We start from the raw sequence: 10,899 nt of genomic DNA on the forward strand, positions 1-10,899 counted from the left end.
CGCCATCCGTCCGTCCGTCCGCTGGGCACCGTAAGGCCACGCTGCTCCAGCCGGAGGGGCTCTGCTCGGGAAAGGCTGCAGCTTCCATGGCAGAAGAGCAGCCTTTAACCCTTTCGGAGCCCCGCACTCTCTGCCAGCACTGATTACACACTCTGGGGGCACTTTCAGCAGGGAAGGGGATCCCACTGGGACCCCACCGTGGAGCCCAGGCAGCTCCCATGCACCATCCCAGCGTCCATTCCCCACTGGAGCCACAGCTTCAACTTTACTATAATTTTTGCCCCAACTGCCCTCCCTACAGCAGCACAGGGATAGGGCAAGCACAGGGAGCAGGGAAGGACCTGCCCTCAATGCCAAACATCACCTGCCACCACAAGCCCTGGATATGGGCAGTGCCTGTCACAGGAGTCACCCAAAACAGGCCCTGTCCTGCACAGATGAATATCTGGAAACCACAGGACAAGGGAGGTGGGAAGGGAAACAGAGGCAGAGAGACAGGATTAGCCCTAGATCACAAGTGTCTGGTCTCCTCACCCTCCCAGCACCCTTTAACATCTTGCTGCCCAGCCTCCTCTGGGAGCCTCCTGCTCCCATTGCCAGCAGGGAGCATGACTACAAATCCCACTCAGTCCCCAGCAAGTCCTGTCCTGCTCCACCCAGGACAGACAGGAACGGGATTTGCAGGTAACGTCTCTCATTCACGCTGCTGCTGGAGACAGACTTCCCAGTTTAGGTTGGGTCTGTGCTCCAGCACAGCCACATTTACAGCTATAACCCAGGGTCAGACCAAGCCCAGGGATCAACCCGTGGCTACACAGCACTAAAGACATCAGGATAGCTGACCCAGCAATTAAATAGGGTCTCTATCAGATACCACATACCAGCAAAGAGCTCTGGGTGCCCAGGTCATCTCATTGCTCCTGGAAGTGATGCTCTGGGGAGGCAGCACCCAGACCAGGAAGTAGTTGACACCATCTTCATCCCCTCTCCCCAGAAAACCAGCTCCTAAGCTTGCTGCACCCAGTTTATCTTGCAGCTTTAGCATCCTGCAATGGTATTGCAGGAAATCAGTGTCCTTCAAATGCCAGAAACCAGGAGACAAGGCATCAGCAGAGATCAGCACAGTAGGACAGGCTTGCTCAAGACCTGTGCCAGGAGCTTTACTTTGCTGCCCCCACAGAGCATCACTCCAGCAGCTCTGGGTGCCAGGCGAGCCACTCTAATCACACCAAGACCAACTAGGACACTGCATTCTCCCCATGAACACCCACAGCTCTGCTCACACCATCAGCAGCTCATCCCCCCACCCAGCTCTAGGAACAGATCTGCTACTGCAGATCAATCTGTGGGCACAGCAAACCAGCAAAGGGCTGAAATACGTTGGCACAGGCAGAGACCCCCTTCTCCTTTGGGCCACATCACCAGCATTTGCCTGCTCATGGCAGGATAAGTGGAGCCCATTGAAGAGAGAATCAGCAGTAAGATCCTGGTAGCAATCACCTCCTGGATTCCACCTTCCCAGCATTAGTCAAAACAAGAATCGTGCAATTCCCACCCAAGGGGACCTCCCAGCACTTTGGGAAGGAGCATGGAAGGCACCAAGAGAGTTTGTAAGCAACACCTTGGGTGCAAGTGCTTGCCCGGCCAGAAGTGAGAGGCCACGGAGCAATTGCAGGGATGCTCATGGAAGCACCCATACCCTGCACAGCAGTGCCCAGGGTACAAGAAATGTAGGAAATGAGTCAATGAGTTTAGGTAGGAGCAGACCAGATCGAAGTACTGAGCCTTTCATCCATGCCCAATGCCATGGTGATGCTTGGGGGGCATTACACAGCTCCCCAGCTAAAAGCATGGAGAGGAAAATAATTAAATGGGTGATTTTTCAGTATGGTTACATCCCTATTTTCTCCAGGATTTTATACAAAGTACTTGACTGGGATACCAGAGCTGTGAGAAAGAGCTAACAGCTATGACAGCGAGGTGACAGCCTTACCCACAGCCCACTCGATCAATACAGATGGATCTGCTGCTCCGAGGGCTGCTGGCTCCCAGAGCCAACATGCCCCCTTCCTCATGTGCTGCAACAGAACCTGTGGGTCTATCCTACAGGTCCCCCCAAGATGGGGAGTACCTTGGGGGGCCAGGCAACATTGCACCTGCCCAGCACATAGGAGGGGGTGGCAGAGGCCAGCCCTGCTCCCAGAGCTCAGCCTGAAAACCTTGTTCTGGCTTGTTTTCCCACTAGCTTTGGGTGCCTGACTTGTAATAAGTAAGCCTGAAAAGCAGGCTCCTTTTCAGACATGCCAGGCACCCGCAGCTCCAGCTCATAGACGCGTCTCCAGGGAGTCAGGTTCCAGGTGCACCCAAAAAAACCCCTGTTTCAGCCAATACCCAAAGGCCTCTGCTTCCTTGTCTGAAAAAAGCTGGGCAGTGCCCAGGCCCAGGACTCCGAGGCTCAAGGGGAAATTGCTTTATAGCAGCCAGTCTAATTGCACTGAAATTATGAGATCAAGCAGTAAATTCACGTCTGTGTTCGTTGCTCTGGGTGGCAAAGCTGCACTGGCAAGTGCCTGATCTCCAATCGCTGCAAATTCACGTTTCATTGGAAAGGGAAGGAGGGGGTTAATGAAGGAGAGCATTGCCAGTTGGAAGTGCTACCTAAAAAGGGTTTCTCCTACTAGCTGAAGCAAAATGGTTTCTCTTGCCAGCTTGTTTACTCTGCTGCTGAGAGCAGGGGACCGCCAGGTTTTGCTGCTGGAGCCCACTGCAGGATCGACGGCTGCGAAACCAGCCCTGGCACCAGGACATGAGCAGGGCTGGACCAGCTGTGGTACAGCTGCACCATGCCCAGCCCAGGGCCAGCCCCACAGCACCCACATCACAGGACCAGCATCATCTACACCAGAAAACGTGCAGCTATAGCCCTCCAGAAAGCAAATCCTGGGCCCACCCTCTTCTCCTTTGGGGAAGTAGTGGTTCTCATCATTTAAAGGCTAGTTAAAAGCTGCAATTACATTTAACTGAGATGGTTTTTACATGAACTGTCCACTACAGCAATACAGTCCTTCGGGCCCTTTCCATGGGAAGGGCACATGAACCCCAGCAGAGACCAGGGAACAGGGGTGCTGGACAGAACCCAGCGGTGTTCCTGTGAAAGGCAAGGCACCAAACCCACCCTGCCCCAGCTTGCTGCCACAGAGCCAGAAAACGGACAGGACTCGTTATCCTCTTTAGAAAAGCAGAGCTTGCAGCCATGTGCCAAGACAGGTATCAGCCAGATTTCCGTCTCTGGGAGATTTTGGAGTCCACAGGCCAAACTGAAGCAGCGCAGCTCTCACAGCGCACAGCCCATCCCGACTCCGGGATTAAAGCCACCGTGTCTGCAAACAAAACACTGGCACCTGCCAGGAGAGCCAGCCGAGGAGGAGAGCCAGCCTGCAGCTGCCACAGCCTCACCATCCAGAGCACAGTGCCCAGCAGTCAGTGTGAGGATCAGGCCCAAGTTTTATAGCCTTTATATTAATTACTCAGAATCTAAATAAGATTAAAGTTTTAATTCCGTCTTCATCTCCTAGAGGCTCCTGCTGTGCTCTCGGGTTTTTCCTGGTGCCACGAAGCTTCTCAGGCAGTTACAGCAGAGGGCACTTCTCTGACAGCCAGAGACAGCAGCAGCTCCCACATCAGGGCTGCCCTGTGATGCCCAGCCGGCCCCGAGGATGCACCACCCTCTGCACATCCCTAAACCTGGCACTGCTTCAAGCAGGGCCCTGCAAAGTCCACCTGACCCTTACTGAAAGGCATGACCTGAGGCCAGTGGGGCCAGATGACAATTAAAGAGCAGAGGGATGGTACTGGGCAGTGTCCTGAGGCCATGCTGAGAGTCAGAGGCGGGATGGTGAGCAGGAGCTCGAGGCAGAGGGTGTCTTTGTGGCTGGCACTATCTGCCCTCCAAGACACCCCACCTCAGCTGGCCAATGGGCAATTCAGGCTCTTAATCTTGACCACCTAGGCTGTAGTTTTACAGCTGGAGACAGGCCAGAGAGCAGCAAATGCCAGCTGAGCAAGAGAGGCAATCGCTGCCTGTGCTGGCTGGGTGAAGGATGTGGCACAGACTGGAAACAGCAACACTCACTGCCCTGGTTCCCCAGTGCCCATGAGGCCACAGATAATGCTGCAGAGCCGCAGCTGGGGCTCAGTCCACAAGCACCAACCCCAACACTCCATGATGGCAGAGCCTTGGATGTTGCTGGGCAGGAGCAAGGCCTGGCTCCAGCTACCAAAGCACTCAAAGCTCAGCACTGATCTGTGTGACGTGGCCAAACCCCAGTCATGCTGCACCCCATAGTATCTGCACAGACCAGTTCCAGTTATCACCTCCTGGACCTCCAACTGCTGTGCAGCCACAGCCTTGGAAAAGCCAACCTGCAGCCAAGAAGAATTGCAAGGGAGAGAGACTGGTGGAGGAGAGAAGAAGGACACAGCACAATCCCCCATCTCTAACACTGCCTGTACCCACTGCTTGGAGCTACAGCCACCCCTCTGGACAGGGCTGCGATCACTTCCCACATTACAAGCAAGGAAAGCAGGTCAAGAGCATCCTTTAAGAGCTTGGGAATGCACAGAGTGTCATTCACCCCAGTTTGCGTGGCTGAAGGCAGACTGTGGAGAAGGTTTCTCTATGAGCAAGAATGACTTAGCCAGCTGCTGCTCAGGGGACAACAAGCCACCCCACCTGCCCTTCCACAGGGACAAAATCCCCTGCCCCTGTGGTTTGGAGGTTGGGCTGCACCAGCAGGAGAAAGGGCTTCAGAGGTTTTCTTTCCACTGGGCTCTCCACAACCTGCAGACATGAGGCTGCCTGTAGCCCCCGCTCAGATATGTACACCAGCGTGTCCCCCAGGGCAGGCACCCAGCCTGGGGGACCTCTGCAGCCAGGGGGAAACCCCCTCCTCTATCCCCTGCCTTCTGCTTTCTACAGAAGATGCTGTTCCATAAGTAGCTCCCACTGTCCCAGCACTGCAGTCCCTTCTCCCACCCAAACACTGCAGCCCCTGCCCCCAGAACCCCCAGATCTTACCTGCTGGCCAAGGGCTGCTGCTCTGTGGTGACATGAGCATCCCCAGGTGCCGCTGCTCCCCGGGCAGGCAGCTGGGTGTCTCGGTGACCAGGTCCTTTCAGCAACAAACATGGGGACAGTCCTTAGCCCTTGCACCCCCCTAAATTCATCCCTGAGCTTCTGCACCCCTTAACCCCACAGAAGCCAGCCTAGCCCCCTCCCATCACATCCCCTTGTGAGGGGGAGCAAGGGCCACACTGCCCTGCAGAGCCAACAGAGCTGTGTGGGATGGGAGGTACCAAAGTGGGCTCTTAATTAAGTCAGGTGAGCCCTTAATTAGCAACAACTCGTGAAAGGTCCAGCTGGGGGAAATCAGGTGTGATTGGGGCACTTTGTGAGCAGTGACTGATGGACCGCATGGTCCTGCCCCTACATCGGGGGAAAGCCCTGACTCTCGGAGTCACGATGACGGCTCTCCAAGCGGGAGAAGGGGGTATCCCCAAGGGGCCACCCGGCCAGGCTGGGGTGTCCCCAACACCTGAACCTGGAACGCCCGGGGCTGGGGCAGCCCAAAGCGGAGCGGGGCAGCCTCCAGCACCCCCGGAGAGGGCATTCACAGAGGGCGCCGAGGATGCCGGTACCACCGGGGGTCCCGCTGGGGACAGGGTGTCACAGAGCGGGGCGTGGGGTACCCGAAGAGCGGGGCGGGGTGGACCGTGCCGCGCCCCCGCCCCCACGGCCGCTCGGGGGCCGCCCACCGGGGCCGGCACCGCCCCCCGCTCACCTGTGCGAGGGGAGCGGAGCGGGGAGGCACAGCCACGGCCCCGCCGCCGCTCCGGCGGGACCCCCGGCGCCCCTGGTACCCGGCGGGACCCTCACCCCGATCCCCTCCGCCCTCCCGCGCCGCGCCGCGCCCGCCACCGTTTGAACGGCGCGAGGCGCCCGCCTCGCCCCCATTGGCCGCGCCGCCCGCCCGTCAAGCCGCTTCCCTTCTGCCCATTGGCCGCGCCCGCCGAGCGGGGCGGAGCGCAGGGGCCCGGCGCGGCGGTATAAAAGGCGGGGGCCGCGCGGGCGGGCGCTCAGTGCCCCGTGCGCGACAGGTACGGGCGGGCTCGGGGGGGGCGGGGGCGGTGCCGGAGCGGGGGTGGGCGGGGCGGGCGGGAGCGCGCGGGGAGGGCGGGGCGGGCGGGGGGCGGTGCCGCGCGGGAGGGGCGGGGCGGGGGCGCGCGCGGCGCTGGTGGCGCTGCCCGCCCGCGCCGTCCGTGCTCGGAGCGCGGCGGCGGCGGCGGCAGCAGCGGGAGCCCCCGGCGATGCCCGCGCTGCTCCCGCCGCTGGCCGCCCCCTGAAGACACCCCTCTCTATTGCCTCCCTTCTCCAGCGACCTCAGGCTCTGCGCCCCCTTTTCCCCCTTCCTTCCTTCCCCCTTCCCTTTATTCCCTCCCCCCCCTCCCTTCCCAGCCTCTTTATCCTCCTTTCCTTGAGACCCTCCGCACCCGCCCGGCTGCCGTGTGGATGCGGGCCGGGGTGCCTGGCTGCGCGGGCGGCGAGAGCCGATGCTGAGGGGCCGGAGGAGGATGGAGTGCACCCTCGATGCGCAGAGTTTGATCAGTATTTCCCTGCGGAAGATCCACAGCTCCCGCACGCAGCGAGGCGGCATCAAGCTCCACAAGAACCTGCTCGTCTCCTATGTGCTCCGCAACGCCCGGCAGCTCTACCTGAGCGAGCGCTACGCCGAGCTCTACCGCCGCCAGCAGCAGCACTACCCCGACGGCGCCCCGCTCCTCGCCATGCCCGCCTGCCCGCCGCCCGCCGCCGCCGCCCCGCCGGAGCTGGCGGCGCTCCCGCTGCCCGCCGACACGCAGGACCGCGAGGCGCGGAGCTGCGGGGCTGCGCGGGGCGGCGCGGAGCTGCTGGAGGTGCCGGTGTGCGCGGCGCCCCCGGAGCTGCAGAGAGCGCCCTGCAGAGACTCGTCCCCGGGCTTCTACCGGGCCCCCGGCAGCGCCGGTCCCGGTGGCGGAGGCGCGGCCCCGGGGCTGCTCTACGCCGCCGGCTGTGACTTCGGGAGCGGCGGGGCCCCGCACTGTAGCAGCCGCACCACGGTGCTGGATTTGGACACTCACGTCGTGACCACGGTGGAGAACGGGTACTTGCACCAGGACTGCTGCTCGCAGTGCCCCTGCTGCTGCCAGCCGGCACCGGGGCTCGCCTCCCCGCCGCCCGCGCCCGGCACCAAGCGCAAGTATTACCCGGGGCAGGAGGAGGAAGAGGAGGGGGTGGAGGAAGGGGAGCCGGGGGGAGGCGGGGTGGCGGGCGGCCCCCCCTTCGCCCCGTGCACCAAACGCGCCCGCTTCGAGGAGTACAGCGCCGAGCACCCCCAGGACTCTTCCAACATCTCCAACTTGATCTCCATCTTCGGCTCCGGTTTCACGGGGCTGGTGAGCCGGCAGCAGGCGGACTCGGAGCAGCCCCTCAACGGGCAGCTGTGCAGCAAGCAGGCGCTGGCGAGCCTGGGAGCCTGGACTCGGGCCATCGTCGCGTTTTAGAGAGGAGCGGAGGAGCAGAGGGGGCGGGGGGGGTCTTGGCAAAACGGGGTTGCGATCCGAGGAACGGCGGCTCCGGAGGGGGGACCCTGAAACAAAGGCGGGGAGGGGGGTTGGGGCGAAGGGAGGGGGGGGTGGGGGGTGTCGAGGGGTGCGCAGGGGAGGCGGGAGGGCAGAGCCACGCTAGTGTTTTATAAATTGTACAATAAAGAAAAAAAAATCTAAGATCTTGGGACTCTATTTTTGCAGAGATGAGAGAAAAAAAAAAAACAACAAACAAACAAAACAAAAAAAAAAAAAGCCAAGCAAACAAACGAAAACAAAACAAAAAACAACAGCGAAGCACCTATTTAAATAATCCTCTTTGTGTCCGCTCGGGTTCTCTTCGCGGCGGGTTTCCCGGGGCCGGTGCTGGCGGCCGGTAGAGCCACGTGAGAGCCGGTACCGGCCCCGGGACCCTGCGGCGGGAGCGCCCCCGGCCCCGCTCCCCGCCCCGGGCCGCCCCGCGGGTCCCGCCGCCCCCGGCCCGGCGGGTTTCGGGGTGCGGGCAGGGGAAAGCAGCCGCTGCCCCTTCGCTTTTGTGCGTTTCTTCATCTATTTAAAAGAAAGGAAGGGCGGAAAAAAAAAAAAAAGGCAGAAATGAAAACATTTCAACTTTCCTCCCAGAAGAAACGTGTGCGATGTGACTTCTTCCCACCGCTTGTGCCAGGGGAGCGCTGGAGGGTTCCGAGAGCTGAATTTTGGGAGGGGGTGGGAAGGGGGTAAAGCAAAAGCCGGGGGTCCCTCCGGGCTGTGCCCCGCCGGGGAGGGGGCGAGTCGCCCCCGACAGCCCCGAGTCTCCGCCTCGGTGTGTGCTTGTGATGCCGCAGGTAACACGACTCACGTCTCCGGTGTGTGTGTCGGGTCTGACTCTTTCTTTTTTTTTTTTTCCCTTCTTCTATTTTTTTTCTTAAGTTCAACTGTTCTGGTTTCAGCCTTCCCAATCATAAAACCAGCATTGTTTGGTCTTGTGAAGAAATCTGTCTCCTGTAGAGTCTCCTGTTCTTTTTACATTATTTTTTTTAAAGAAAAACCTTTTGTTGTAAAAAGGTGGGTTTTCTGGTCGTCGTCCCCTCCTCTTTTTTTTTTTTGCCCACTCCCAACTTCACGGTATCAGCACTGTGTGTAACTGAGGATGCTTTGCCAAACGATCTGTTGGGGTCTTTTTTTTTTTTTCCTCCTCTTTTTCTTTGTTTGTAAGCCTGTATTTTTGTGCATATGGAATTGTATATCACCGGGTAAAACTGTTCAGATTTGTTTAAATTTATAATCTTAATAAAAAGTCGATTATAAAGTTGCTGTGCCCTCACTTTCCTTCACCCCGCAGCCCGAGGAAGCCCCTCTCCTGAGCCGCCGCTTTCCCCTCTGCACGGGGGAGCCTTTGCCGAGGCTCCCACCCCCCAGTGCGCCCCCCAGCCCCAGCAAAACCCCTTTGTCCCCTCCCCAACACCATCCAGCTTCACCCTCTCCCCCACACGCTCACCCGCAGCCCCCCCCGGCTGCCAGGACGCAACAAAAGCCCCCCCTTGGGTCTGGCGGTGCCGCGCAAGGCAAGTCCCAGGTGGGGAAGGGACCGGTGGGGAAGGGGCCGGGGGTCGGGCAAGGGGAGGCAGCGGGACCCCCCGGCCGTGCCCCGACCCGCACCTGGGCAGCGCCGCCGCCTCCGCGCCCCCCGACGTGCTCGGGAAGTTTTTTTTAAGTTGGAGTTTGTTATCCCCGCGCGGGGCCGCTGGGTGGTGCGGGCGGGTTCTCCTTTCCCCCCCCCCCTTTTTGTGTGTATGTGTATTTATCCCCTCCCCTCCTTTACCCCACAGGAACGAGCCGGGGCCGCTCCTCACCCCCCCCCCTTCCCCCCCGACCACCTCAGGAGGGGAGGATTATTATTTTTTTTTAACCCCGTGCATTACGCGCAGTTCCCAGCACTCAGCGCAAACGCCACAGCCAGACCGCCCCTCTACCCCCGCACCTCCAGCACCCCCCCAGCATCCTCAGGAGCCCCCCCAAACCAACACACGGACAACTCCCTCCCCTTCACAACCCCGCACATCACCGCGGGAGCTCAACCTTCCCCTCTCCAGGGGGCGAGAAACCGCAAACTCGGGATCGCGGAGCGGGGCGGGGGTTGGAGGTGGGGGGTTCGCGGTGCGGAGGAGCCGGAGCGCGGAGCCCCCCGCCCGGGCTGCGCCCCCGCTCCGCGCCCCGCGCCCGCTCCGCGCCCGCAGCGCCGCCTGGTGCCCGCCGCGGGACCCGCAGCGCTGTGCGGGGCCGGGGGGACCGCGAGGGACGGGGGCGGCCGCGACCCCCCCCGTGGGGCAGAGGAGGCCGCGCTGCCCACACCCCAGCCCCGGTGCTACTGCCCCTCGCCCTGCTCCCACTGTGGAGCTGAGCCCCGCTCCCCTCCCCTGCCGCTCCTCCAAATAACTCCCCCCACCCTCCCCCAGAAAAATTGCAATTAAAAATATAAACCACATAACCCCCTGCCCAGGCGCAGCAGCACTGCGGGAGCACCGCCGAGCGCACAAGCGCTCTGCGAGACCCAGGAGTCGGCTGGTTTGAGCAGGGGGGATTCACCCATGGGGCCGTGGAGAAGCCCCCTCCCTGCCCAGAGCCCCTGGACCGGGACCCCCGGGGCCTCACCCGGCCCCATCCCGCTCCACTGCTCCGGGAGTCGCAGCTTCCCAGCACGGAGGCGGCTGGAGAGGGGCCCCGGCCGTGGGATTAGCAGAAGCAGCCGCTCCTGCATCCACAGCCCTGGCTGCTGCACGCAATATTTGGGGGAAGTTTTAAAATCTAGGTGCTTCTGCAGGCGCCCACAGGTCAGCACAGCCGGGTGCTGAATCCCAAACCCAAATCCCTGTCCCACAGCCCCAGCTCCAAGCAGCCCAGCCGGAGAGGAGCAGAGCTTCCTTTAGCCGAACAGCCACATGCACACAACCATCACCCTCCCACACCGCTCCCCATCTCCCAGACCCTGGGGTTTCCACTGGTACAGGGACCATCACCAGCATAAACCCCCGTTCCTTTAGGAACTCATCCAGGCGCACCCACCCCTACAAACCTCCCCTCTCCTGGGGGGAGCCAACCCTCGCCCGCGTTCGCAGTGGAAGTTTCTGGGGCTTCACTCAAGGTTTCAAAGGCAAAGCCGCCTCTGCATCACTGGTACACACGCGGGGAGGGGGTGCCGGGGTGCATATGCCACAGGGACACTCAAAAATCCCCGTCACCGAGGAACGAGGAGATCCCACAGCTCCGCGGAGCCGCGAA

At 60.9% G+C, this 10,899-nt stretch overlaps 1 protein-coding gene and 1 long non-coding RNA gene across 2 annotated transcripts in view; one reads left to right on the top strand and one right to left on the bottom strand.

Annotated features, from left to right (window-relative positions):
• The window catches only part of LOC135425065 (uncharacterized), a 107,257-nt gene extending 101,283 nt beyond the window's left edge, over nt 1-5,974 (bottom strand). Inside the window, exons 1-2 of the long non-coding RNA XR_010435459.1 lie at nt 5,841-5,974; nt 5,078-5,171 (exon numbers count right to left, since the gene is read on the bottom strand). This is a non-coding gene — a long non-coding RNA (uncharacterized LOC135425065). The remainder of the gene's footprint in view (nt 1-5,077; nt 5,172-5,840) is intronic.
• Nucleotides 5,975-6,293: 319 nt separating this feature from the next.
• Nucleotides 6,294-8,929, top strand: IER5L (immediate early response 5 like). Its single transcript, XM_064676946.1, has one exon. It carries the CDS (start codon nt 6,610-6,612, stop codon nt 7,597-7,599), a length of 990 nt encoding a protein of 329 aa, XP_064533016.1. The 5' UTR covers nt 6,294-6,609; the 3' UTR covers nt 7,600-8,929.
• The last annotated feature ends 1,970 nt before the right edge of the window (nt 8,930-10,899 follow it).

This window comes from Pseudopipra pipra, chromosome 20 (assembly GCF_036250125.1).
Source record: "Pseudopipra pipra isolate bDixPip1 chromosome 20, bDixPip1.hap1, whole genome shotgun sequence".
NCBI classification, from domain to species: Eukaryota; Metazoa; Chordata; class Aves; order Passeriformes; family Pipridae; genus Pseudopipra; species Pseudopipra pipra.

Coding starts and splice junctions, on each gene's coding strand:
- IER5L (XM_064676946.1), top strand. CDS start 6,610: ATGCTGAGGGGCCGGAGGAGGATGGAGTGCACCCTCGATGCGCAGAGT.